General features: G+C 34.7%; 1 protein-coding gene across 5 annotated transcripts in view; it reads left to right on the top strand.

The window, feature by feature from the left end:
* The window catches only part of FCHO2 (FCH and mu domain containing endocytic adaptor 2), a 116,133-nt gene that overhangs the window by 56,788 nt on the left and 32,004 nt on the right, over positions 1-27,341 (top strand). For all 5 annotated transcript variants that reach the window (XM_032335997.1, XM_032335996.1, XM_032335998.1 and 2 more), the window contains 9 exons: positions 7,719-7,763; positions 10,579-10,651; positions 13,691-13,715; positions 19,672-19,729; positions 20,009-20,184; positions 21,626-21,637; positions 22,106-22,130; positions 24,088-24,130; positions 26,519-26,613. In XM_032335997.1, coding sequence (XP_032191888.1) covers positions 7,719-7,763; positions 10,579-10,651; positions 13,691-13,715; positions 19,672-19,729; positions 20,009-20,184; positions 21,626-21,637; positions 22,106-22,130; positions 24,088-24,130; positions 26,519-26,613 — 552 coding nt within the window. The remainder of the gene's footprint in view (positions 1-7,718; positions 7,764-10,578; positions 10,652-13,690; positions 13,716-19,671; positions 19,730-20,008; positions 20,185-21,625; positions 21,638-22,105; positions 22,131-24,087; positions 24,131-26,518; positions 26,614-27,341) is intronic.

The raw sequence follows: 27,341 nt of genomic DNA, 5'->3' as shown, positions 1-27,341 counted from the left end.
GCTTTTTATAATTCATAAAAGTTAAGCAAGTTTCCATTTGTAAGAAACAAAAAGATAAATAACCTAAAAAGTTGGTAGGCCAGTATATAATATGTTTAAATAAAAGACTTTGCTGAAAAACTTACCTGTATTTTCATTATATGATGATATAGGTTTATAGCTCTCATTTGAGGACATCCAGGGATTATGCTGTGTTTAAAGATAAAAATATGAAAATCCTAGGGTGCCTGGGTGGCTCAGTGGGTTAAGCCTCTGCCTTCGGCTCTGGTCATGAACTCAGGGTCCTGGGATCGAGCCCTGCATCGGGCTCTCTGCTCAGCGGGGAGCCTGCTTCCCCCTCTCTCTCCGCCTGCCTCTCTGCCTCCTTGTGATCTCCCTCTCTGTCAAATAAATAAAAAAATAAAATCTTAAAAAAAAACCCCGAAAATCCTGAGAAAGGTGCATATGAAAAACAATCAGCCACAAATGAAAAAGGAAAAATAAGATTCCTTTGGTCATACTGCCTAAATGAAATCGATTAGTTTAGATATTTGGAGAATTTAGCTTCTACATTATGTTTATTATTTTATATTTATTTTTTAAAAAGATTTATTTATTTTAGAGAGAAAGCACATACGTGCAAATGAGTGAGCAGTGGTGGGAGGAGCAATGGGAGAAGGAGAGAGAATCTTAAGCAGACTCCCTGCTGAGGGTAGAGTTGGGGGGGGCGCTCTATCCCAGGACCCTGAGATCATGACCTGAGCTGAACTCAAGAGTCAGCTGCTTGACTGACTAAGCCACCCTGGCACTCCTATGTTTATTATTTTAAAGTATAGTATAAAGCAAATAATTTTTAAAAAAATTTAAGGTCATCTTTCTAGAGCTCTCAAGGATTTGGAATAATGCCAAATGTACAAATAGAGCTTCCTACCACTCCCCCACCAAAGTTTTTTTTTTTTAAATCAGAGAAGCAAAAATGCTTGGGTAGAATGTAAAATTAAAAATAGCTAGAAAGAGACAAGACCCACAGACCACACGAGTTAGGCTGTGATTTCTTGAGTTTCTATTTCATAGTTTGGGGGAATGACTTAGAGGAATCATCCTCTTTCATGATATGATTAGGGAAGAGGATAATGTAGATTAGCACAAACAGAAAGTAAAAGAGGAGAGCTCTCCAAAGAAGTAAAATAGAAAAAACTTCTGGAAAAAAAAAAAAAAACAACCAAAAAAAAACCCCAAAAAATAAAACCCCAAAACCCCAACCCCCCTACCACAAAAACCCCCAAAACTTCTTTCTGTAACGAAGTACACCTTTACCTGTTGTGTCTAGCCACTCAAGGCAGAGGCATAGAACTATGCCCTGTGGGATATATATGGAACTTAATGATTTTCTTCTCTATCTTTTCAAGCAGGAATCAGCAAACTATGGCCATTGAGTTAAGTTTGGTACTGCTTATTTTAGAGTTGGATTATAGCAGCTTGTACAGGCTTATAAGCAAAGAATTGGTTTATGTTTTTAAATGATGGGGGGGATAAAAGAGTATTTTTGTAATACACAAAAAGTAGAAAATTTAGATATCATTGTCCAGAAAAGTAGTTTTGAACAGTTGCACTTAAGTTTATGTATTGTCTGTGGCACCTTTTATACTGTAACAGCAGAGGACAGTAGTTGTGAGAGATCTTACGGCCCACAAAGTCTAAAATATTCACTCTTTGCAGAAAATATTTGCCCATTCCTGTGTTAGAAAATATACTTTCTATGTAGTATAGTAGTAGGTATATCGTACTGCATCAGAATTGTGTACCTCATAATAGTATATAATCTATTTTCAAAAAAGCTGATTCTGCTCTTCTTTGTGGGTTCAGAAATGATTTATTCTGACACCTTGCAATTAACTCCATCTGCAGTCATATCACAGCATAGTAATTGATTCTTATAATCTATATTGTGAAGTGAAGATTAAAATATGAGCAGGCTTTGTTTAAGAAAAGCTTATTGCATTAATTTGAAGTAGCCACTAAAAATATTAAATGTATAAACTCTGGCCACAAAGTAGAAGTAAAAAAAGTTAAGGTAAGCTGATGACAGTTTTTACATGTGCATAATAAGGGCAGAGTTTTAGTTCTTTTTGCAGTATGTAAAAGAAGCTAGCTTAAACCACGTTGAACTTAAAAGGAAATTTATTGCAAAGAAACTGAGGTATCCAAAATCAGGAATATAGCCAGGCTGCAGAAGGAAACCCAAACCTGTGGGAACACTATGTATCATTTTCCTTTATTCAGTCTTTTTATATCTACTGCTTTATTTTCTTCTTTGCACAATGGCTTTCTTTGTTTTTCCAGGCACGTGACAACTGGTGACCTGTCTGTAATTTCTAGGTACTTCTATTTATTTTTTAATTGCAGCCACAGCTCAGAATTAATCCAGGTTTTTGTCCCTTTACAGATTTCTGGGAGAAAGAATCTGGTCCAGGTAATCTTGGATCAGGTAATTTTTCTAACTTAGTTCTGACTAGGTCATGTGGTATAAACATGGCTTCTGCACCACTTGTGGGAAAGGGGGAAATTCCCAGGAAAAAGAGATAATAGTGAGCTGAGTAGAATCACCCAAGGTTTTATGAGTATCATTGAGAGTAAAAACATGACTCACTCTAGGAGGTATGTCAAATAGGGAGGTGGTGTCAGATTTTGGATGTGTAGAAGATTATATTTCACTGTTTTGATTCTTTGTTTGGAGAACTAGGTAAAATTTTGAAAGTTTATGAAGTTTTACAGTGACTGCAATTTCCTAGTGAAAAACCTGTATTTTTCATTTAAGACCATGGTTCCTAAGTTTGTGTCATCACTGATAATTGAGCCTTGGGAACATAGAAGAATCAGTAATGGAAATTTTTTTCTTTCATTTTCCTTCCTTTTTTCCTTCCTTCGCTTTCTCTCTCTCTCTCTCTCCCTCTTGGCTTCTCCCCCATCTCTTTAAAAAAAAATCTACAGACAGTTCACTGCCCCAGAAATTCTGATTTCAGTGGTCTAGGGTGGATCCTTGATAACACTGTATTTTAAAACGCCTCGTCTGAGTCTAATGTGCTGCCATTGTTCAGAATCCACTGCATTTTATCACTGGATGCTTGTTATAAGTGTAGTCTCAAAACCTACCCAGGCCTACTGAAAGAGGATTTGCATTTTAATAATATCCCCAAGCAGCTTATATGTAGAGTAAAATTGGAGAAGCACTGTCTAGAATTAGTGAATATCTGGCAATGGACCCAAGGGCTCCCTTGGACTGTAGTTCTCAAAGTGTGATCCCAGGACCATCTGCAGTCACCTGGGAGTTTGTTAAAAATGTACATTCTGAACACCAACCTAGACTTTCTGAATAGGACACTGGGGAGGTTAGGGACAGCAATTTCTGGTTTAATGAGCTCTCCAGATGATTCTTATGCAGGGAGCATTGCACTAGGAGATTAAGGTAGGTATTGGGATTTGGAACCACTGGATTAAGAGAATTCTTTCTACAGGCCTTTTTTTAAAAGATTTTATTTATTTATTTGACAGAGAGAGAGATCACAAGTAGGCAGAGAGGCAGGCAGAGAGAGAGGGGGAAGCAGGCTCCCTGCTGAGCAGAGAGCCCAATGTGGTACTAGATCCCAGGATTCTGGGATCATGACCTGAGCCGAACGCAGAGGCCCAACCCACTGAGTCACCCAGGTGACCCTCTATAGGCCTTTTATTAAAATACTTCCTGAAGTGAAGTAGCATTGATGTTGCAACTTAACTTTCAAATGATTTAACAAGCTAAAAAAGGGGGGAAAAACCCTCTCTGTGTGTATAGGTGCTTGTAGAGAAAAGGAAAGCTTGTATGGCAAAAGGTTATTTTCTGCCATTGCATTTATAAAAATGGTATAATCTAGGAGTACCTGGGTGGTTCAGTTGCTTAAGCATCTGACTTGTTGATTTTGGTTGGGGTCATGAATCTTGGGGTCATGGGATCCAGCCCTGTGTTGAGCTCTGTGCTTAGTGGGTAGTCTGCTTGGGATTCTCTCCTTCCCTCTGCCTCTCCCTTAGCTCATGCTCTCAATCTCTTTCTCTCTTTAAAAAAAAAAAAAAAAAAAAAAAAAAGGTACAATCTAGGTTCAAGTAGAGTAACTAGTTTAAGGTAAATAGCCAGCTGGCAGGTAGCAAAATGAGAACTTGAGTGTCCATGCCCTCTGTACATCACCAGAACTGGAGTTTGATGTTGTTTTTCATGTTAGCTTGCCTGAGTTCACCATCCCAGGCGTCTAGGAATGTGGCTGTGTTGCATTCTATAGGCCCAGGAGTGAGCTTGAACTTTAGTCATTGACTTCCGTTGTCATGACTAACTGCCCCCCATCCCTCTCCCACTCTCCAGTGTCATAGTTCCCTCCTCAGCCCCTATTATCATCATTCTTACTATTAGACTTGGAATCTGTGCATGTTCATATATTTTATTTTGGCTTCTAACAGAACCAAGTGTTCTGTGGTTTGAGTTGGGCATATGCAGAAATAATGGTTGATTTGTGTAGCCCAGACTTACTGTTTCAGTTTTCAGGCCAGTTATTAACTAGACAGAATTGCAGATTTGCCTTGTTGGTAGTCTGAGATTTAGAAATAGTTTCAAAACAGTGGGAACTAGTAAGTATTTTACTTTTTAAAATACTGTACCTCATCCACAAAATGTTTCTGTTGATTAAAGATTGCTATTAAATTGTCTTTCCTACTGTAACATTTCTTAAAAGTTCTGATCCATATTAGAATTGGATGAATTCTTTAGGTTGTTGACTTTCTCTTTTTTTTCTTTGTAGCAATAATTTATTCCTACCTGATGATTAAAGAAAAATCCTCTGTAAGAATTGTTTTACTTTATTGTTGGCCTTGTGGAGGTCTGCCTTTAATTGAACTCATGATGGCATTTTTATATAATGTGTAAAAGAGCATCAGGAGACAGAGCCAACGTGGTCTTACTTGCTTTTATACAAATTAAATTGCCCTTGTGGCCCAGCATAAAATCAAAGCACTAAGAGCAGTTATTTATTTTGACAACAGAATTAATTGAGCCTAAAACAGTTGAAATTCCAGTTGTAGCAAACTATTCTTTCTGGGTCTCACTCTGGCTTTGGGACTGTCAAAAAAAGTAACTTGTCTTATGATTAAATAGCAGAATGATGGGCAGTGGACTGCATTTGAGGGAGATGCTGAATAAACTTTCTACTTGTGAAACATTTCAGAAGTGACATGCTACAGGGGGGGTCAGAATGTGCATTGCTATCCAGCTGAGCTGTCAGCTGGCACAGAGCCAGGCACGCAAAGCTTTGCCATGTGAAGCAGCATGTGGAGCATATGCCATTTGATAAAATCTTTTTCATGCATGAGTTAATTTTTTTAAAGGTATTTTTAGTTATATTATACCAGAAACCTTCATATTTGTCTTTAATAGAAAAACTTGTGTGCTGAAGGTACTCATTTTAAAACTTCTGTATGTATTTTACAGTTCGAAAGGATGTGGCATCTTATATTTCACAAGTGTTTGTCATTTTGAATAGTTTATTTTTATTGGGCATTTCCCTATTCCAAATGGATTTTAAGAGGATGTTTAGAAAAGATAAAGGAAAAGCAGTCGACATATATCTGGTATAGGCAAAAGGTTATGTGAGGAAAAAAACATAGAATTTTGTTTGAGGAAATTTTGGTAGAGTTAAGGGATGCCTTTGCTATTTTCATATATATGAAAACATCCAAAAATCTTAAAAGAATGTATATCATATTTGCTAAAATGATATAAAAGTCTTTCTAGATGTTCTGTTTTAAAATATTTGTAAACAATGCAGTTTGTTTGGCATTGGTGTTTTGTTTTGTTTTTCCTCTCTAGAATAAGCCCGTGGCTTGAGTATTCAAGATTCTGTAAATAATTACTGGTCATAGATTATGCGATGTGTAGTTGTAGGAGCTCCCAGATTATTTGATAGGTGGTCACAGTCTCTTAAGGTTTATTAGTAAGTGATAAAGCTAATAATAAATAATAAACTGTTGGTAATTTAGGAAGAGATTTTTCATTCTTTATAATTTTTACATCACCTAGTTGCTAATTATTAGATGGACATACTGCAGTTCTTTGCCTTTATTGATCTTTCGGTTTCATCTCTTTGTAAACTGTTAACTTAAGCCTCTAATGGATTTTAACAACAAGCTCATTTAATGAATCTTAGCTTCCAGATTTGCAGAGTGGACTTGAAGTCTTTAAATTTTTAATTAGGCCATGTTCTGGTTCCAAGGTTTTTTGGATGAAAGTAGTGAATGTATTGTTTCTTTTTTTAGTCACATGATATATATCATAAGAATACTGTAGTAAGAAAGGTATTGCTAATTAATTGATTAGGACCTTGTTTATCAACTCTCTTTTATGAGTTTTTTTAAATAAAGTTATTTTGCTTATCCCTAAATGTTAATGTATTCTGTTTGAATAGAAACCAGAACTGAAGAAGTAGATCTGAGATTTGGTCAAGAAAAAGGACATTTTAGCCAGTATTTTTAGGTGTTCTACTTGTAGAGAAATTTTTCTTGTTAATCAGTGGCTTTCTTTTGCAATGGAATCATCATTGAGAACTCTGATTATGAACTTAAATATAGGTACAGTAAAGCTTAACATCTCAGAAGAACCAATAACGAAATCTTACATTTTCCACTTTTCAAGCTCTGTTTTTAAATTTTTTGAAATAATATATTGAACCTATTACTGCCAATAAGTTATTTCAGAAAAATACTGGACTTGCATAAATTTAAGTATTAAAAAAACAGTTTAACAGAATGATAGTTTAACAGTTTAACAGAAGATAATTTTTTAGTCTGATACTTAGCTTTGGGGTGTTTCAGTAGAATAGTGATTCATGCTTTTTGCTAACTTTCTTACTACCTGAATAATTTAGTATTACATGTAAATGAAATATACCATCCCATGGGACTTAAGGCTTATCTCAGCAGATCTGTTATTTTAGGGCTCTTTTGTTTTTTAGCTGATTTCTATTTTATCATCTTCTTCCCCTCTGTTGTCTATCCCTCATACCAGTGCTAAATTAATTTTCTTGTAAGCCACTTTGTAGGGTCATGTATGGATCACCTCACATGAAAACTCTTCCCATTACCTGCAGACTACAAGTGCACATTCCTTGATGGACTTTATAGTTAGAGCCTCACCATTTAGCTGCTGTGTAATTGGTGCACTTATTTGTTCAGCAGATATTTGTTAAAGACCTATATTTGCCACTTCACAGCACAGTAGTCTACTAGACAAACAAATTCCCAAGCTTTAGATTCTAGTAGTATTTACTATGTTGTTCCCCCTGTCATTCCCATGAATACAACCAAGGATTCAGCAGCTGCCTTTTATTATGCTTGTTTTCTCTCAAGTATCCTGCAAGCTCCTTGAAAGCAGGAACTACAGATTAGGTTTGTGTCTTCAGTTCCACGGTATCTTATATAAAAGGTTTTCAGTAAGTTGTGGTCATAATAATAGGCTCATTTCCATTTTTGTCATTTTTAGGATTATTTGAATTTTAAAATTATTATTTATATTATAATTAACACTATCAGATAACACTAGAGCTCATGTCAGGTCAGTTAAAAAGCTGTGATGGGATCTGATCTGAATGTTTTCTATCAGCTTGCTTTTTTTTTTTTTTTTTTTTTAAACTTGCAATTGTTCATCTGTTTTTTGTTTGTTTGTTTAGGCCTTATTGAATTTGAAGAATGTGACCCTGCTAGTGCAGTTGAAGGTAAGTTGGCTACTTGTAATAGTGTTAACTAGCTAATATCTTCTGTTATTGAATAAATAAAGAGTGGCTATTATCCATTGGTGTTAGCCTGTCGGTGCTGTGAGTGATACAGAAAATCTGAATGTGGTTTGAAGACCTATAGATAATGTTCTTCACTTAATAAGCAGTAGGTTTGCCCAAAGGAATAGTGAGTGTGTTAGCATATATATCTTAAAAGATGAAATATAGCATGTATTTATTTTCAAATATCATTGAGATTGTTTTCTTTATTGATATCCATTTTAAACATTTTCATGTCATAAATATGAAAATGATTACTGCACAATAACGTGTAAGACTTACTCTAAAGTGAGAAACATTTCAGTAATTAATGAGGTTATATATTAGTTATTATTACTATTATTTAAAATGAGTGATGATGTGACTTGGAGAAGGGGTTCACAACCCTTCCTGTTTGTTTGCTTGCTTTGTTTGTTTAAAGATCTTATACACACAATGTAGGCTTGAGTTTACAACCCCAAGATCAAGAGTCCCACACTCCTCTGATCCAACCAGGTAGGCTTCCTGTTTAAATAGATGATTTTCATAGTATGAAACCTAAGAGATGCCTGCTATTTTTGTCAAATTTTATCTATGTCACTTTGTGAGCTCCTGGAAGTAGTTTGAAAACAATCTTCTATTTTTTTCCTTCCAACATTTATTTAAGAATTTGGAGAAAAGGTTTGCTGTTGTGTATAAGGTTCTCATTGGAGAAGTCAGAGGCTCTGGTCCCTAGACTTTTTTTTCTTTAAGAGAGGGGCTGAGGCAGGGAGGGTTAGAGGGGGAGAAAGAGAGAGAGAAAGAGAGAATTTTTTTTTCCTTTCAAGATTTTATTTAAATTCAAGTTCTCATATAGTGTAATATTAGTTTCAGGAGTAGAATTTAGTGATTTCATCAGTTGCATATAACACCCAGTGTGCATTACATCAAGTGCCTTCCTTAATGTCTATCCCCTCGTTACCCTATCCCACCACTCGCTCTCCTCCAGTGCCTGGGTGGCTCAGTCAGTTAAGCATCTGTCTTGAGCTCAGGTCATGATCCTGGGGTCCTGGGATTGAACCCCACTTGGGGATCCCTGCTCAGTGGGAAGTCTGCTTCCCCCTCTCCCCCTGCTTATGCTCTCTCTTTCTCTCAAATAAATAAAATCTTTAAAAAAGAGTCTCTTATGGTTTGCTTCCCTTTCTGTCTTTATCTTATTTTTCCTTCCTTTCCCCTATGTTCATCTGTTTTGTTTCTTAAATTCCACGTAAGAGTGAAATCATACGGTATTCATCTTTCTCTGACTGACTGAATTCACTTAGAACGATACACTCTGTTTCTGGGAGAGAGAGAAACTTTTTTTTTTTTTTTAAGATTTTATTTATCTGACAGACATCACAAGTAGGCAGAGAGGCAGGAAGAGAGAGAGGAGGACGCAGGCTCCCCGCTGAGCAGAGAGCCTGATGTGGGGCTCGATCTCAGGTCCCAGGGATCATGACCTAAGCTGAAGGCAGAGACTTTAACCCACGGAGCCACCCAGGCACCCCGAGTGAGAGAGTCTTAAGCAGGCTCCACAGCCCGTGTGGAGCCCAGTGCTGGGCAAGATCTCATAACCCTAAGATCATGACCTGAGCTGAAATCAAGAGGGGGACACTTAACCAGCTGAGCCACCCACACGCCCTGGTGTCTAGACTTCTTACAGTTCCTAACTTCTTATAGTTCCTGTAAACAGTTATTTAAGTTCTCTGTACTTCAGCTTTCTTGGTTGTAAAATGTGGGTAGTTGGGGCACCTGGGTGGCACCTCAGATCATGATCTGAGGGTTGTGAGATGAAACCCTGCTTCAGGCTCCATGCTCAGCTTGAGATTCCCTTCTTCTCCCTCCCCTGGCTTGTACTCGGTCTCTCAAATAAGTAACTAATCTTAAAAAAAAAAAAAAGTGTAGATAGTAAATATTACTCTGTAAGAATAAAAATGTATTTGATTTTTAAAATATAACATGCTATACAAATGTATGATTTAGGGAATTAATTTTGCGTGAAATTTTCGATGTTCTAAAACATCTGAATTATAATCCTCACTATAGTATTTAGTAGCTGTATAACATTGAGTTAAAAAGACAAAAAACTACCCTGGGTTTCCTCATCTGTACGGTAAGGAGTTATCTTAGGTATGCTCTGCCTGTCAGAGTAAACAGCTAAGCTTTAAATGCTGAATTCCATCAACAATCAATAGCACGACTAATCTCTAAAAAATAAATTTGTCAGGGACGCCTGGGTTGCTCAGTTGGTTAAAATAAATTTGTCATGCAAGAAGAGGAGGAAGAATTAGGCAAAACAAAGATGATCTTTGTTTCTCATTTATGGTAGAATCAACTTACAGCAGTGTTTATATTAAAGATTATATATGGGCAAAAGAATGCCATATGTTTTCTGTGTTTACTGTTAATGGATCTGTTTCCGGGAGAGAGAGAAACTTTTTTTTTTTTTTAAACAACACATTTAGGGCACCTGGGTGGCTCAGTGGGGTAAGCCGCTGCCTTTGGCTCAGGTCATGTTGATCAAGTGAATGTTTTATAACCTTTTGGTGCATAGCAGGCCATATTAAGTTAAGAAAAGACTAAACAGATTGTGACTCTGATTTAAATGTTAGGGTTGAGCACTTGATACTTTTATTTCTTTATCCAAATTTAGCATTGATGGAAGCAAATCATGTGTCAAGATATAAAAGATATTCATAAATTTAATATATTTATCAGCAACAATTATGTTTCTGTAACAGTATATATTTATTTTAAGGTGTAAAACCAAGGAAAAGAAAGACTTTTGGTTTACCAGGGATAATTAAAAAGGAAAAGGATGCAGAGTCTGTGTAAGTATATTACATATTGTCAAAATCCTCTGTTATTAAGAATAAGACTGTTGTTTTGAATTTGAGAAGAAAAAAATTCCATCAGAAATAACTTAAAGTATGTATGTCTAAGGTTTAAAAAATACACTTTTCTAAATAAATGTACTACCTCCTCTGGCTTTAGATAAAAGTATTCTCTTATTTTAAAATTTTAAGATGAAAGCTCTAGTGTCTTGATACTGAAACTTTAAAGGTACCCTTTTTATAAAACATACATGCATATTTAAAAAAAAGAAGTGCAGAGGAAACTAAAAATTCTTCTATATCTTAATGCCAAAGAAAAAAAGCCATGGTCAACAATTTAATGAAAATCCTTTCTAGACAACTCTAAACATATAGGCATATGTGTACACATAAATAGAAAACAGGGGAGAGCAAAGGCACTAACATGTTTTAAACATTTATACTAGGTCATCAATTTTAGATGGGGGATGGACTATAAATATGATTTATATATTTTTAAAATTAAGTTAATATACACAGAATATATAGTTTGCATACAATAAATTCAACTAGTATTGAGTAAGTGAAGTTTTCTACCTTGGCTGTGAGTTAGAACTACATGGAAAATTAAAATAGATGTATTTATGCCAGGCCCCACCTCAGACCAATTAAACCAGATTCTCAGGCTGTGAGGCCAAGCATAATTTTTGTTTGGTTTGGTTTTAAGCAATCTGTGTGATTCCTAACATACACCTGGGGTTGAGAATCTCTAAGAACTATGATTTGCAAGAGACAAACTGGAATCTATCTTACTGTAATTACTCAACCTTATATATATTGACAAGATGCTAATCAAATCTTAAATGATTTGTTGACCATGTGACACTGGGTGAAAATTTGTCTAAAATCCCTACTTCTCTAGCATAATTAGCAGAGCTGTCGTAGGCACTCATATTTTCAGTATAAGAGAACAGTTTGTGCTTTGGGTGTTCTTACCTTCTGCCTAGTTAGATTCTTTTTGAATTTCTCAGTGTGTCTAAGTCTGTTTCTTCCTTTCTCCCAAGTTTTACTTGGTTAACAAGTTAAGACCAATTGCAGAGTAATTTTTATTTGTAGTTACCATCTCATCTACAAATGTCTTTTCAGAATTTATGAAGGGGGTATTTTGTTAAAGAGATGGAATCTAATCTTTTTATAACATTTGAAATACTTACGGAAATCTAAACAGTTGATTTGTAAGTGAAATTATAAATGTAGCCAGTTTGTCTGTGGGTGTATTATAAAAAATAAAGGCCTGAATATCAAATATTTTTTATAATGTATGGTTTTCACAGCTGTCCATTCAGGCAGCGTGGAATATTTTTGCATATTCTATGTTTTTAAAATAGTTTTCATGATCAGTAATTTCCCAGTACCATGATTAGGCCACTCGGATATTGGAATGGTTTTTACAAACACTGAGAAGACCAGAGCCAAAAACCAGTACTTAAACAACTGTACCATGATTGCTTTCTTTCAACACTTGGAGGCAGGAAAACTGTTAGAAACCGCTTTGTTTGAAATGCCAGAGGCTCTTGACATGCTTCTTCCAGTAGCCTGAAGGCTTTGAAATGCCAGCAGTTGTGGAAGACGGGTCCTGTTCAGAGCTTGCTGAGGGCTTGCTCTTCCTGGGGCTTCAACTGCAGGTCTCTTTGCAGCCCACTGTGAAAGCAAACAGATGAGTGCTTTGACACAAAGACTGGTGAGCTCTGGCTGAAAGCCAGAGAATAAACCGTTTGAAACTTTGACACTTTTATATTTAAAGTATATCTTTTTAAAAAAAGAAGGAAGTAGAATTGCTCCAGTGTCTTAAATTATTTGATTCTGTAGAGGGATTGAATTTTTTCTTATGGTGCCTTTTCTGGAACATATCCTTAAGAGTATGCATAGGAATGCACCAATAAAAAGGAAGCTCTTTTTCAAAACTTGGAATTTTGAGTGACATTTAAGTGGCTATAAAGATACAAGAGGCTTACATTTACCCTCTTTGGTGCTTTCATTTGGATTAAGAGCAGTGTAGTCATCTTTTTTTTTTTTTTTTTCATTATTTCAGTCTGTTCCATCCTGTCTTTCTTTAGCAAAATTCTTCAATTTGTAGATTTTTTTCTGGTTTGTGCTTTAGTCTTTGGGTAGAGATGACCTGTTTATCCTATATATTAATTTAGTACATTTTATTACTGTTCATTGGACTCTCAAGGTATACCTAATATGTGTGTTTTCAGTCTCTTATTAAAGTGGTGGATTCTGATACTATATATGCATTAACTGTCTCAGGCCACTGAATATGTAACTAATCCAAATGCCTTTTAAATGTTCATTCTAATTTTTGTTAGTGAATTTGTTAAACAATATGTATATAGAAATCCTTCTAACCTTATTCCTCATGGCCTCAATGTCTTTATGGATTTAGGTCTTTATTTGGTTGATAAAGTTGGTCTACTTTATGTTTTAATTTTACATTCAAAGCACTTCTTTTCTAGCTTATATCCAAATTAATACTTATCAGTTAAAAGATAAAATACCAGTTTTATATTTTAGACTTAGATTTTTTAAGTGGAATTCTGACTACTTATTTAATATATTTGGAGAAGAATGGTTTGGCTTCTCTATATATATGCTAACTATGGATATTACTTCAAATAAAACTGAAGTTTTTAACAAGAATATATTGTAAAGAGTTATTTAAAAGCCAGTAGCAATCCTTGTAGGACTGGCAGCTTCCTTTATATGATTCATGTGTATATTTATGAACAAGAAGTGCTTTTAAAGTCCAAGTTTTTAAAATACTTGTAAGCTGTGTAAGTTTTATTTGCCATGTATTGTGGGTATTGGATTGCCTTCTTTTGAACTTTAAAATCATTTGGTATATTTTAATCCTCATGATTTGATTTTTCTAAATATATTTGTAAAGTTTAAATAAAAGCTATGTTTAAATAACAAGGTAAACACATTCAATATACAAGAATTATAGATAATTCTAATAGTTGATTGTTTCTAATATTTTGTTTATTTTAATAGGGAATGCCCTGATGCAGATTCACTTGTAAGTTGATTTTACTTTGATATAAACCATCTATATTAGCTATTTTCATTAGGAAATAACCAGTATATTTGGGTTGAGTTGTTAACAAGTCTTTCCAAGAAAAATACTACATTTACTATTAAAATTATTTTACAGGTACATTTTTGGCTGTATATTACTAGATGCTTTCCTATTAAATAGAAAGTAGTTCTACCTACCTTTGTAAAGTACATTTTACTTTTAAAATTTGAGTGGTACTATACCATGTTGCCTTTTCTTGGGAAATATGCCAGATCTCAGATCTGTATACTTTATTTTAAAATGTGATGCTCTTAGTAATGTTCCTCATCATTAAAATATTATTTTTATCTATTCAAGTAATTGAATTTTAATAGATTACCAGTTTAAAAAAATACAACAATCATGGTCAGTATTTTTCTGTGCTTTTTGCTTGTAGAACTTTTGCTTATATTTTTTATTTAAATATATTTCTTTGTATGTAATTGAGGAAGACATTAAATGGAGCTCCAAATAAGTTACAGTGTGAGAGTAGATTTACAAAATAGTCTAATATATAGACAGACACATTTTTCAAATTGTTCATTAGACTGGTTATGTTGCTAAGTGTAGTAGAGTCAAGCTGTCTGTCTCCTTTGCTTGTTCTTGCTTATATAATTACTGTTTCTTTTGGTCCCACGTCATTTTGATCTTTTACAGCATAATGGTGTATCAGGATAAAGATATTTTGTGAAATAGTGTGTTTTATGTAACTTAAATAAAACCTAGTATATTTTCTTTAAAATAAGAAATTTATGGTTTGTTAATAAATGTAAAGTGAAAGTAGAGAATTAGATTTCTAGTGAGCTCTAGGGTTAAAATTATCCACTGTTTTAGAATTACATTTAATTTACCAATTGTCTGTTTGGATACACTTGGCTTACTAATTAATGAAAAAGTTAACAAATGTGTTTGACATTTCCTTCAGTATTCATCATGCATTTCATTTTGGAATTATTTATGCGTAGCATTTATTTGATGATTGCAGTATTGAATTAAATAGTACTTCTTGTTTTATATATACTCCCTTAAATATAACATTTGTAATCCTCTTAGCTCATTGATACTATTCTATAATGATCAATATTAACCAAGTTTGGGGACGCCTGGGTGGCTCAGTTGGTTAAACAGCTGCCTTCGGCTCAGGTCATGATCCCAGCCTCCTGGGATCGTGTCTCACATCAGGCTCCTTGCTTGGCAGGGAGCCTGTTTCTCCCTCTGCCTCTGCCTGCCACTCTGTCTGCCTGTGCTTGCTCTCGCTCCTCTCTCTCTGACAAATAAATAAATAAAATCTTAAAAAAAAATACTAACCAAATTTGAGCTTCTATTCAGAACAATTAGAAAAGGAATTAGAAAAGAACTTTTAAAGAGGATGCATAAGGCTAATGCCGTATAAGAAATTATTGATAAATTTGTGTAGAAAGAAAACATCTAAAATTACAAAAAATAGAAGAATTTGATTCAGTGAAGATAAATTGGCAGAGTATATTTGCAAGACATGTAATAAGGGGCTACTTTACTTTGTAGAGTTATACAGATCATTATCAAAGGTGACCAATGTCCCAGTAGAAAAAGAGCATTATAAAAATGGGCTATTTTTCGGAGCACCGGGTGGCTCAGTGGGTTAAAGCCTCTGCCTTCGGCTTAGGTCATGATCTCAGGGTCCTGGGATCAAGCCCCACATTGGGCTCTCTGCTTAGCGGGGAGCCTGCTTCCTGCTCCCCTGCCCCTGCCTGCCTCTCTGCCTGCCTCTCTGCCTACTTGTGATCTCTGTCTGTCAAATAAATGGATGGAATCTTTAAAGAAAAAGAAAAGGTAAAAAAAATAGGCTATTTTTCATAAAAAGAAATAGAAGTGGTAAATAACCATAAGAAATGTTGTTCAGAATAGTAGTCTCATTCTGATGCAAATTAGAATGAAATTCCTATATTTACCTATCATATTGGCAAAGGTTTTGGTATATTGGTAGGAATGTAAATTGATATAATCTGTCTTCTAGGTAGTTTGGCAGTGTCTTCTCAAATAAGAAATGCATGTTCTTTTTTGACTCTCCAGTCCTACTGCTTGAGGTTTACCGTTACAGCTATATTCACAAACTATATGTATGTGATTGACCAAGGTAAATGCACACAGTAGTCATTCCCTCCCCCATCCCACCCCTGAGGTTTTGCTTTCCATGGTTGGAGTTAACTCATGGTCAGTCATGGTTCAGAAGCAGATGATCCTCCTTCTGATATATCATCAGAAGGTCATTAGTAGCCTAACGCTACATCACAATGCCTACTACATCGTTCACCTCATGTCATCTCATCATATAGGTATTTTATTATATCACATCATCACAAGAAGGGTGAGTATGGTAAAATAAGATATTTTGAGAGACCATATCCAGATAACTTTTTTTTTTGAAAGATTTTATTTATTTATTAGAGAGCTGGGGGAGGAACAGAGGGAGAGGGAGGAGTCTAGATGATGTAGGGCTCTGTTCCAGCACTCTGGAATCATGACCTGAGGCAAACCCAGGTGCTTAACTGACTTGAGCCCCCAGGCACCCCCTCACATAACTGTTATTATAGTATATATATATATTTTAAAGATTTTACTTATTTATTTGACAGAGATCACAAGTAGGCCTAGGGGTAGGCAGAGAGAGAGGAGGAAGCAGGCTCCCCGCTGAGCAGAGAGCCCAATGTGGGGCTCGATCCCAGGAACCTGGGATCATTACCTGAGCCGAAGGCAGAGGCCTTCACCCACTGAGCCACCCAGGCGCCCCAACCACTTACCTATTATAGGACATTTAGTTATTTCTAGTTTTTGGCTATTAGGAAAAAGCTGCTTTGAAGATATATAGGTTTTTGTATGGATACAGTATCCTTCTTTGACCCTGGTAATTTTCTTTTTGAAGTCTGTTTTATTTAACAGAAGGACAGTCATTCTCTCTCTCCCCAACCTTTTAAAAATGTTTACATGGTATATTTTTAAAATTATTTTCCTTTCAACCTATTTATGTTGTTATATATGAAGTGAGTTTCTTATATGCTATATAGATAGCATCTAGTTGGGTCATGTTTTTAATCTTGTCTTTCAATCTGTCTTTTGTTACATTTGGACAATTTCTACTTAACGTAATTATTGACCTATCAGGGCCAAGTATGTCATATTATTTTTTGTTTCCTGGTTTTGTTTTGTTTTGCTTTTCATTTTGTTTTCTTTTTCCGGTTTTCCCTGTGGGTTATTTGAACCTTTTTAAGAACGCCATTATGATCTATTTATAGTCTTTTAGCATATAATTGTGTGTGACTTTCTAAATGGTTCCTCTAGTTCACTCTCTAGTACCTTCAGGTAGTTTTTTTCGACCAGAGTTTACAGTTATAATCTTCAAGAGGTTGATCCATAAGCAGCTTATTCAGCCCTATAGAAAATGGCTCAGTATTATTTGAAATTATTGCATTGTACTAAATAATACACTGTAAACAAATTTAAAAGTAGTATCAGCAAATCCTTAGAATTTCTAGGGGCTTAAATATCTGGTATGTTTCTAGGGTAATGGGAATAAAAATCAGGTATTTTATAAAAACCTTAATTCTGGGGCGCCAGGGTGGCTGCTGCCATCATCTCAGGTCATGATCCCAGGGTCCTGGGATCCAGTCCTGCATCAGACTCTTTGCTCGGCGGGGAACCTGCTTCTTTCTCTACCTCTGCCTGCCACTCTGCCTGCTTGTGCGCTTGCTCTCTCTCTGACAAATAAGTTAATAAGATCTTTAAAAAAAAACCAAAAAACCTCTATCAAAAATTTTTTAAAAGGAACCTTAATTCTGATATTTAATGAATTCACATTTGGTAAAGTTTATTTTTTAAAATATTTTTAAATATTATTTGCATATAAGCAGGCAATATATAGAACTCAAAGTACTCCAGTTCTAGGGATGTAAATATATACTTGTTATCTTTTTAGTATATGGAATCTGCTCTTTACTATTAGATTTTCATTTCTAGATTTTAATCCAGCCTGTTAGCTAAACTCACTGCTGGCTACAGTAGATTTTTTATTCAGATTGGAAGCTGTAACCATGTAAATTCTGTTTTAGTTCTCCATGATTTTATGCTGTGCCTGTGAGATTATCCTTCATGTTCCTTTTGCTGAGCTTTAGCAGGTGAATGGAGGAAGAACAGCAAACTTTACCAGTAGAAGAATATTGGCTCTCCAATTCCACTGATCACTTGGCATTTCTTGGTGATCTTTTTTTTTTTTTTTTAACTTTTTGTAATTGTTTTATTCTTGTATTTTTTTGTAAGTTAGAAGTTATTTCCGGGACTCAGTCGGTTAAACATCTGCCTTCAGCTCAGGTTATAGTCTCAGGGCCCTGGGATTCAGCCCCACATTGGCCTCCCCACTGAACGGGGCTGGGCGAGGTCTGCTTGTCCCTCTCCCTCTGCCTGTCCTCCACTTGCGCTGTCTCTCTTTCAAATAAATAAAATCTTAAAAAAAAGAAGTTATTTCCAAATAAAAGCGCTTGTATACCCTTAGCTTTTTATTACCTTTGCTGTAACAGTTTCATTCTCCTTACATGCATGTGTTTATGTAGGCGTATATAAGATTTTTTCTGATCCATTTCAGGGTAAGTTCTGTACATTATGGCCCTTTAAGCCAACTACTTAAATGTGTATTTCCTAAAAATAGGAATATTCTCTTAACATAGCATCCTTTATCCATTCTACTTCATCATTAATTCTTGGAGGTACAATACAACTTCATTGTATTCTGATTTCTCCTTCCAGTGGCTTTTTCCTCCCATAAAGATAAGCAGATATCTGTGTTTTTAAATTCTCCCATCTTTCTTACTTCTAGGCTTTTTTCAGTTAGCAGTATTTCCTAGAAGTCATTTCATATGAGTTCAGTAATTGAATAGTACTCTGTTTTCTCTATGTACTATAGTTTCTTCAAATATGCTTGGACATTTAGGTGCTTTCCAGAAATTTTGAATTATAGATAATCTTTGGTGAATAAACCTGTTGCATATGTATGTTTAAATTGTTGGGGGTGGGGCGCCCGGGTGGCTCAGTGGGTTAGGCCGCTGCCTTCGGCTCAGGTCATGATCTCAGGGTCCTGGGATCGAGTCCCGCATCGGGCTCTCTGCTCGGCAGGGAGCCTGCTTCCTCCTCTCTCTCTGCCTACGTGTGATCTCTCTCTGTCAAATAAATAAATAAAATCTTTAAAAAAAAAAAAATTGGTGGGGGTGTATCTTCAAGGTAAATTTCTAGAAATTGAATTTCTGGGTGGAAGAGAAACACCTATCTGTTTTTGTTAGATAATGGTAAATTTCTCTCTGTAGGGATTGTTCTATTTTGTACTTATATCAGCAGAGTATAAGAGTACATTTTCCCACAGCTTTGCCAACAGAGTGTATTTTTGAGCTTCTGAATTTTTGCCTGTCTCCTGGTTGACAGACCATATTTTAGTGTAGTTTTAATTTTCCTAGTCATCTTTGTTTTTTGTTGTTGTTGTTCTGTATTTTTTTAATAAATATTTGTTTATTTAACCTGCCAATCCTCTGATTTCATCATCTCTCATTTCCAGGCACATACAGTCTTGTGATTTTATTTCTTCACTTTGAAGAATTGGGTGAAAATTTGGTTACAGAACTGCCAGTGTTCCTGCCCGAGCACCCGTTTTCTTCCTTTTAGTGTTTCTGCCCTTTCATTTTGCAGTACTTTTCTCTTTCAGACAAGTGAAGTACAGAGTGTGAGCTGAAGCTAACTTAACCAAAAAGATAGAACTTTCCCACTGTCACTAATTTTATGAACCCATTGTTGATAAATGATGTAGCTGCTGTAAAAGGTAAAGCTGTTTTGCTAATCTTTTATATTTCTGTAGTTGGAGCCATCGTTACAGTAAGTCTTTTTCTTCTTTTTCCCATAGAACATTCCTGATGTAGATGAAGAAGGCTATAGTATAAAACCAGAAGCAAATCAGAATGATATCCTTTCATCATCTGGATATTCCTATGGATTGTGTCTATAAGTAGACAGTTATAACACAATATTCTGTTTTTTAATAAAGACTTCAGTTTTTAACTATAATAAAATGTGACTCCATATTTTTCATTTGATGTGTTTTTACTAATGAAAGTTAGTAGTTCTGTTTTCCTTAAAGTCCATCTGACCTCTTAAAAGTTTATATTCCTTTTTATAAACATGTGAAAAACTGGTTATGCATTAAGATAGTTTAAAAACTAAATTCTTTAACTGATATTCACATACCAAAGAGAACCATTTCTACTCATCTAGTGATTCTGATTCTGAAGATGAAGAACCAAAGAAGTATCGGATACAGATCAAACCCATGCATCCAAATAACTCGCATCACACAATGGCTTCCTTGGATGAATTAAAAGTGTCCATAGGAAATATCACTCTCTCCCCAGCAATATCTGTAAGTAAGAAAATGAGCCAAGTTCGTACTTTGTACATAGAAGCCTTTATTTATTTATTTTTTAACTCATCTGCTTGCATCTGGTTAATTTTAGCAATAGTTAAGCATGTTGGATAAGGAAATACTTTACAGTTTTTCTTCCTTTTTATTGAGGTATATAGTTCTTAGATTTTATATAGGCCAATAAACTTGAGTTTGGCTTAGCTTTGCTTCCCTTTGAAAGTTTTACAAGGAAACAAAAATGTAGAAAATCTATTTCTGCCATTTTATAAACAGTTTGTATGTTTCAGAAATTTGAACTGGCAGTATTAATCTTTTCCTCATTTAATTTTAAAGATTTTCATGCATATTTTATGAACCTTATGTGAAAATGGGTATTCCATTAAGAAGGATTTAAAGATTAAATTATATGTCTACTGCTTTTGTAACTGCATTAGTTGTTTTCCTATATGTTTTATATAAAAAAAGGCAAATATAAGAATTCTTAGTGATTGTGGTTAATTCCTCGATTCTGATATGCCATACTTAACAGCTTATGAGGGAGGAAAAAAAATAATCACAGTGACTAATATTTCCATTGATGTCATACTCTAAGGAGTGTGAAACTATGGGGAAAAAAGCATGTCCTAAAATGACAATTTAGTCTATCTGTACATGTTCATCATAACTGATATTAGAGACCTGTTTTCCTTGATAATGGAGAATAAAAGTTCTCCCCATTTTATATTGTTATTTAATATGTATTTTAGATAGCCTGTATGTATTTGGGGAAAAAGTATTTTTCTCTCAGTCATGTACTTTTAGCATTTAATTTTTTTTCTACCAAAAAGTTTTGAAGTGAGTTTTTATTCTATCATTGCTATTTTAACATGAAGATTAGTGCCCAGATTATTATATATAATTATTACAATATAGATCTAATCATATTAATTATATTATATATGTAAATGAAAAGAAGTTATGAAACCACTAAAATTTTTTTATTGTGTAAGAGCATTAACTAATTTAAAAAATAAATGTAAATAAAGAAAACCCGATTCTAGGGGAATATATACCAAAACATTAAGCACCTAGCTCTGGGTAGTGAAATCATTAATGGTTTTAAATTTTGTCCTTTGTACTTCTCTCTCTCTCTCCTATTTTTTAAAAGATGGTGAACATACTCTTTTGTACTGAGAAAATAAATAATGAGAAAATTTTAATCATTAATACTGGGTTTGAAAAGAGGATAGTTTAAGTGTATTTTCTTGGCCAGTTTGCTTATCTAGCTCGTGTCCCCTAACAATGTTCTGCAGGTGTTTTAAGATGTATAGATTTTAGGTATGATTCAGAAGAATCACAAATAGACAAAGAATAGACAAATTATGAAACTAAGAAAATAAGATATGTAAAATTCTAAAATGGACACTGTGTCTTTCTTTTTCTTTCTATGTACAACTAGAGACATAGCCCAGTAAGTACAAGATTTTTTATTTTTACCTACTGACTTAAAAAAAAAAACCTTTTGATGTTTGAATGTTGATTTTTAAAGTATTTGTTTTAAATTTTTTAAATTAGTAGATTATAGTATCTTGCTGTAGATACCAGCATTTTGATATTTTAAAACATTTTATTGAATGTTAAAGGTACATGTATTATCTTTTACTATAAAACACTGAAAGTTTTTTTTTAATGTGATTTTTGAGTAGATATACTAAAAACAACTTAAAATTAGGTCCCCATTAATATTTTATGAAGTCAGGGTGCCTGACTGGCTCAGTCTGTTAGAGCACGCAACTCTTGATCTCAGCATCCTGAGTTCAAACACTGTGTTGGGCATGAAACCTACTTTTTAAAAAATAAAAAAAAATTTTTTTTTAACAAGTATTTCATTACCATATTCTTTGTTTAATGACGCTTAGTGTTTGAATTTCTGTTTTAGGTGCAGATGAATCGGAATTCTTCTAGTGAGTTTAACATTTAAATTGGTTATTTTGTGTCTATGAAAATGCATCAGGCAAGGGCATCTGGGTGGCTCAGTTGGTTAAGCGTCTGCCTTTGGCTCAGGGATTCCAGGGTCCTGTGATTGAGCCCCAGGTTGGGCTCCCTGCTCACTGGGAAGCCTGTTTATCCCTCTCCCTCTCCCTCTGCTGCTCCCCGTTCTTGTGCACGTGAGCATGCGCTCTCTGTTAAATAAATAAATAAAATTAAAAAAAAATTACCAGGCAGTTTGCTAAGCTTATTGTAGCCTTACATATGTATGTAGTTAGAGAAATAAATAGTTTGTTCTCATCACAGCTGTTAACAACAGACTAGAAGGATACTAACTTTAAACAGAAGACAAAGTAGGTATATTATTTCTTTTAACATTTAGACATGCCTTCAAGTTTAATACTTGGCTACAACATTTTTCAGAAATCAACAAAGCCAAAGAGTAGCTTCTTTTTAACAAAGTTTAAAACTGTTTTAACTGGCATAACTCTGCCTCATGAGCCAGAAGGCATTATGAGATGAGCAAGTTTTAGCTTTATGTATTTGTATTACATTGGTTTTTTTTTTTTTTTTTTAGTATAGTAACTTCATTATACTAAAAAATTGGGTGGATGCTGACATCTTCTGCAGCATCATGCATTAAACATAGCAAAGGTGGGAAAAAGTAAAATTGAGGCAGCCTACTCAAAAGTTATGCAATTTTGTAAACACAAGCCTCAATAAAGATCATAATACCAATCCTATTAAAAATTTTAGCACAGTTAGGGGCACCTGTGTGGTTCATTGGGCTAAGCATCTGCCTTTGGCTCAGGTCATGATCTCAGGATCCTGGGATCAAGCCTCAGGTTGGGCTCCCTGCACGGTGGGGAACCTGCTTTTCTCTGTTCCTCTGCCCATTCCCCCCGCCCCTTCCTCTCTTTCAAACTCTCTTTCAAATCAAATTAAAAAAAAAAAATTCTAGCACTGTTGACAAGACCTATTAAATGCATAATAAGTACCAAATGAAAAGTAAGATTTTAATTTTAAAAAAGAAATGATAAGTAGCTTGATATAGGGATACCAGGAAAATCAGGATGAAGGTGGGCTGCTTTTATGCAGTTACTTACATAAGGGCGGATTGCAGAAACATTGAGGTGAACAGTGCAATAGGTACTTTGGGCCAGACAGAGGGCCAAAGTGAGCTCAGTGGGACCGTGTGGTATGAAGGGGCATCCTGTACAGTGTGGTATTCCTCATAGTTTGCTGCACTTATCCATGTTGGTGTGTTTTCATTCAACAGCTATTGGTTGGTGATCTAAGACATTAAGGTGCAGGGAAATTTGCGTACAAACCGACCTGACTTTTACACATTACTGATTCTCTTTACTCTGTGTACAGTTGCTAATGAAATGATTCACATTACCAATGCAAAAAGGAAGCAAAACAGCCTATCTTATAAAGACTGTTGCTCTAGGTTCCTATAAAATTTTTTCAAGATACAGTATCCTTCAAGAATAACTATTTTTGGTCAATATAATAATAATATTCTTAGAACCTGAAAAATGCTTTCATTATTCATCAGTTCTTGAGCAATACTTATGTATTTCAATATATGTTCTAACTTTCATCGTTCTAGCTTGTATTTTCTCTGGTCTGAACAGCAGTTTAATTCTCATGACTATGATAGTTTCATTGATTTAAGTAATTTCTTACCAAAGATGTTAGAAGAAATGAGGACACATCAGAAATTCAGCTATTATTTTGATATTCTCAGGTGATATTCTTAGCATGTTAGAAAACTTGTTAAAGTCTTATTTTTCCTTTTCTCCATAATTTAAGAAACTGCTATCAAGTCCACAATTTTTAAATTGTTCATAGTAAAGAGTTATGTGTTTCTCTTAACACTTAAATCTCAGATTATGAATTTTTTCATATTTTGGTTTTTTTAATTAGGTGAAGAGTTAACAAAATCAAAGCCATGTGCTGCTTCCAATGAGTAAGTTTCACAGTTAAATTTTATTTTTAAATAGACTATTTTTAGAGCAGTTTTAGGTTCATAGCAAAATTTAGGGCAAGCTGCAGAGGTTTTGCATATATATTCACTGCCCCCATATATGCCCAGCCTCCTTCACTATCAGAATCCCCATGAGAGTAACATTTATTAGAATTGATGAACCTGCACTGACACATCATTGTCACCCAAAGTCTGTGGTTTACATTAGGATTCTTGTTCTTGTATATCCTTTGAGTTTTGACAAATGGGTAAGGACATGTGTCTCTACCATTATGGTGTCATACAGAGTACAACTGCACTAAAAATCCTGTGTTCTCTACCTGCTCATCCTTACCCTTTTACTCTGTTTAGAATTAAATATCATTCTTTTGTCCTTTTTTCCTAGAGAGTTTTATTATCTTTGCAGTTTCATTTGGCGTGTTGGTAATCATCCTCTTTTCTAAGCTGTCAGACACTCTGTGGAGTTTCTAGTTGTTTTAAATTCTCATTTGATACTATTTATAATTTTTTTTTAAAAATCCTTATACAGTTGTATTTGGCCTTGGTGACTTTGCTACTTCTAAATAAAGCTGGGATCCCAAGTTCATACATGTCTGCATTTCAACTAGTTATTCTCATGGGGATTTTCTCACTTTCTTCTATCCGTTTTGGCTGTGGTCATGTAAAATAGACTGTCCTTTTCATGAACTTCAAAACAAGGAAATGTCTCAGTTAACTTAAAAAGGCTAGCTAGCTCTTTTTAAAAAGAAAAAAAAATGTTTTAAGCCAGTGTTTCATGGGTCTCTGTCATTTCAGTATCTGTCAATAAGAACACATTCTTTTAATTTCTTTTCTGCTTAAGTAAAAGTGTAGGCTTCATTAAATGGATAGTTTAAAATTATTTGATACTTTGAAAGCTAGACACTAATGGAACACATTGGTGGTATTCATTTATCATTTTTAAAGATAAGTTCAGTGTTTTAAAAATTTTGTTTTTAGTAACTTACGCAATCATGATTTTAGGTTTTATATATAAGATGCCGTGTGCTTTCATGTAGGTGCGTGTTGAGATACTAGATACATGTTTATAGGTAATTGTACCATTTTCTCTGAAATGAGCCTGCTTTCTAAGATTTAAAAACACTATTAAATAATGTAGTTTGAGACATTAAAATATTATTTTAATGGGATTAATCTTTTTACCACTTTATATATATAAATGTTACTTGTCAGTCATAGCTCAGTAAAGCTGGAAGTAATTTAAGAGGTGGTGGCAAAGTTCAGGTACTTCAGGATTTTAGAGGTTAGACATTTTAAAAGCTTATGACTAAAATGAAAGAAACATTCATATAAAAGCTTTTATTAAAATAAAGAGCTAAAAGTTGAATCCTGAGAGAAATTAGTCCATTAGATTTCAGGGGGTCATTGGAGGGAACTCTTTGGTTACATAGCATGTTGAGATTTTTGAAACTTGAAAGTTGAGCTCTTGATGATTTTGTCCACAGTCTTGATGACCTCTCATAAAAAGATGTACATGATCCAAACATTTCACTAGACTGCCTCAATGGCCCAGGCTGTGGATTGTCTAGAGAGAAGTCCTGCCCTTCTGTGACCTACTATATTAATCAGACCTTTGAAGATTATATCAAGCTGTTGGGCTTACTTCTGTACTTGACAGTTTCAGAGATGAAGGAATAGAGTAAAAGATTCTTTTAAAAGTACTTAACTCTGATGTTAAAAATTTCTGCCTGATTTTCTGTGTATGATTTGTGCTAGGTTTCAGTGAGCAGACCTGACACTACTGTAGAATTAAGTACCTTTGTGTCCTTGGGCAGTTCATTTATGCTCCAGGGGACTGCTTTTCTTTCTTTGTAAAGCTGAAATGATTTCTGTTCTTATAGCCCCAAAACCAGAGTATAACAAGGTGTGATTGGTGCAGATTAATCTTCTCTGCTGCCTCCCACCAATTTTACATGTTACTGGAGGTTCTGCTTATAGTAGTTTAAAAAAGTTTTAATTTAAACCAATATTTGTTAAGTTTCTTCACACAATCCATTGACAGAATAGCTAACTTTTAAATGCTATGTATTTAGCTGTACAATTCTGTGAGATAAAAATAAATGACTAGGGGTGCCTGGGTGGCTCAGAGGGTTAGGCCTCTGCCTTCGGCTCAGGTCATGATCTCAGGGTCTTGGGATCGAGCCCGACATTAGGCTCTCTGCTCAGCAGGGAGCCTTGCTTCCTCCTCTCTCTCTGCCTGCCTCTCTGCCTACTTGTGATCTCTGTCTGTCAAATAAATAAATAAAATCTTTAAAAAAAAATAAATGACTAAATTTTATACTAATAAAATATTCCTTTGTTAAAATCTTTATTTTTAAAATGCTATGGCAGGAAAGGGACCAGCGATTTACTTGCTTGGGATCCCCTGTTTGGACCATCTCTTGATTCATCTTCTTCAGCTTCATTAACTTCATCATCATCATCAGGTAATGTATATATGTGTGTGTGTGTGTATATATATATATATAGATATATCTATATATGTATATTTAAACTGAGGGATTCATTAGTTACTTTTCTCCTGATTGACTTATTCATCACTTTTGTGTTATACTTAATGGTCAGAAATATTCTTATCTTCTCATATTGCCAGATAAAGTGATTTGATGCTGGTTAACTTAGCTGAAAGATCCTATGGCTTAAACAAAATTTTATGGAACACCATTTTTTTTTCATTTTTGTATTGCCATGAATCATTCCCTTTTCAATGCCCAAATAATTCTCACTGTTCTTAGATAATTCCACTATATAAATGTGCATTAATGTAATCCGTCTTTTCTTATCAGATATTTGAGTTGCATCCAGTTTTCTAGTATTACGAACATCCATGGATAGAATTTCGTGAACGTGTCATAGTACCCTTATAATTTATCAGTACAACATTTGAGTCTCTAGATAAACCCATTGATATTTATTGCCAAACTGCTTTCCAGAAAGGCTTTAGCACTTCCCAAGCAATGTGTCAAAGAAACTTGAGTGCTTTTTAGATGTTGTTTTGGCAGGAATATGTTCATTTTCTCTTTTCTTCAAAATATAAAATCCCACACTAGCCAACAATCCAAGTAGGCATCAAAATGCTTGTTAATAAAACCTCTGCTTGTTCAAAGCAAGAGAATAAAATCCACTTTAAGCTGGTCTTCAGCCTTTTCTGGGA

Source organism: Mustela erminea, chromosome 3, assembly GCF_009829155.1.
Source record: "Mustela erminea isolate mMusErm1 chromosome 3, mMusErm1.Pri, whole genome shotgun sequence".
Taxonomy (NCBI): domain Eukaryota; kingdom Metazoa; phylum Chordata; class Mammalia; order Carnivora; family Mustelidae; genus Mustela; species Mustela erminea.
This window is presented reverse-complemented; position numbering and strand designations above follow the sequence as displayed.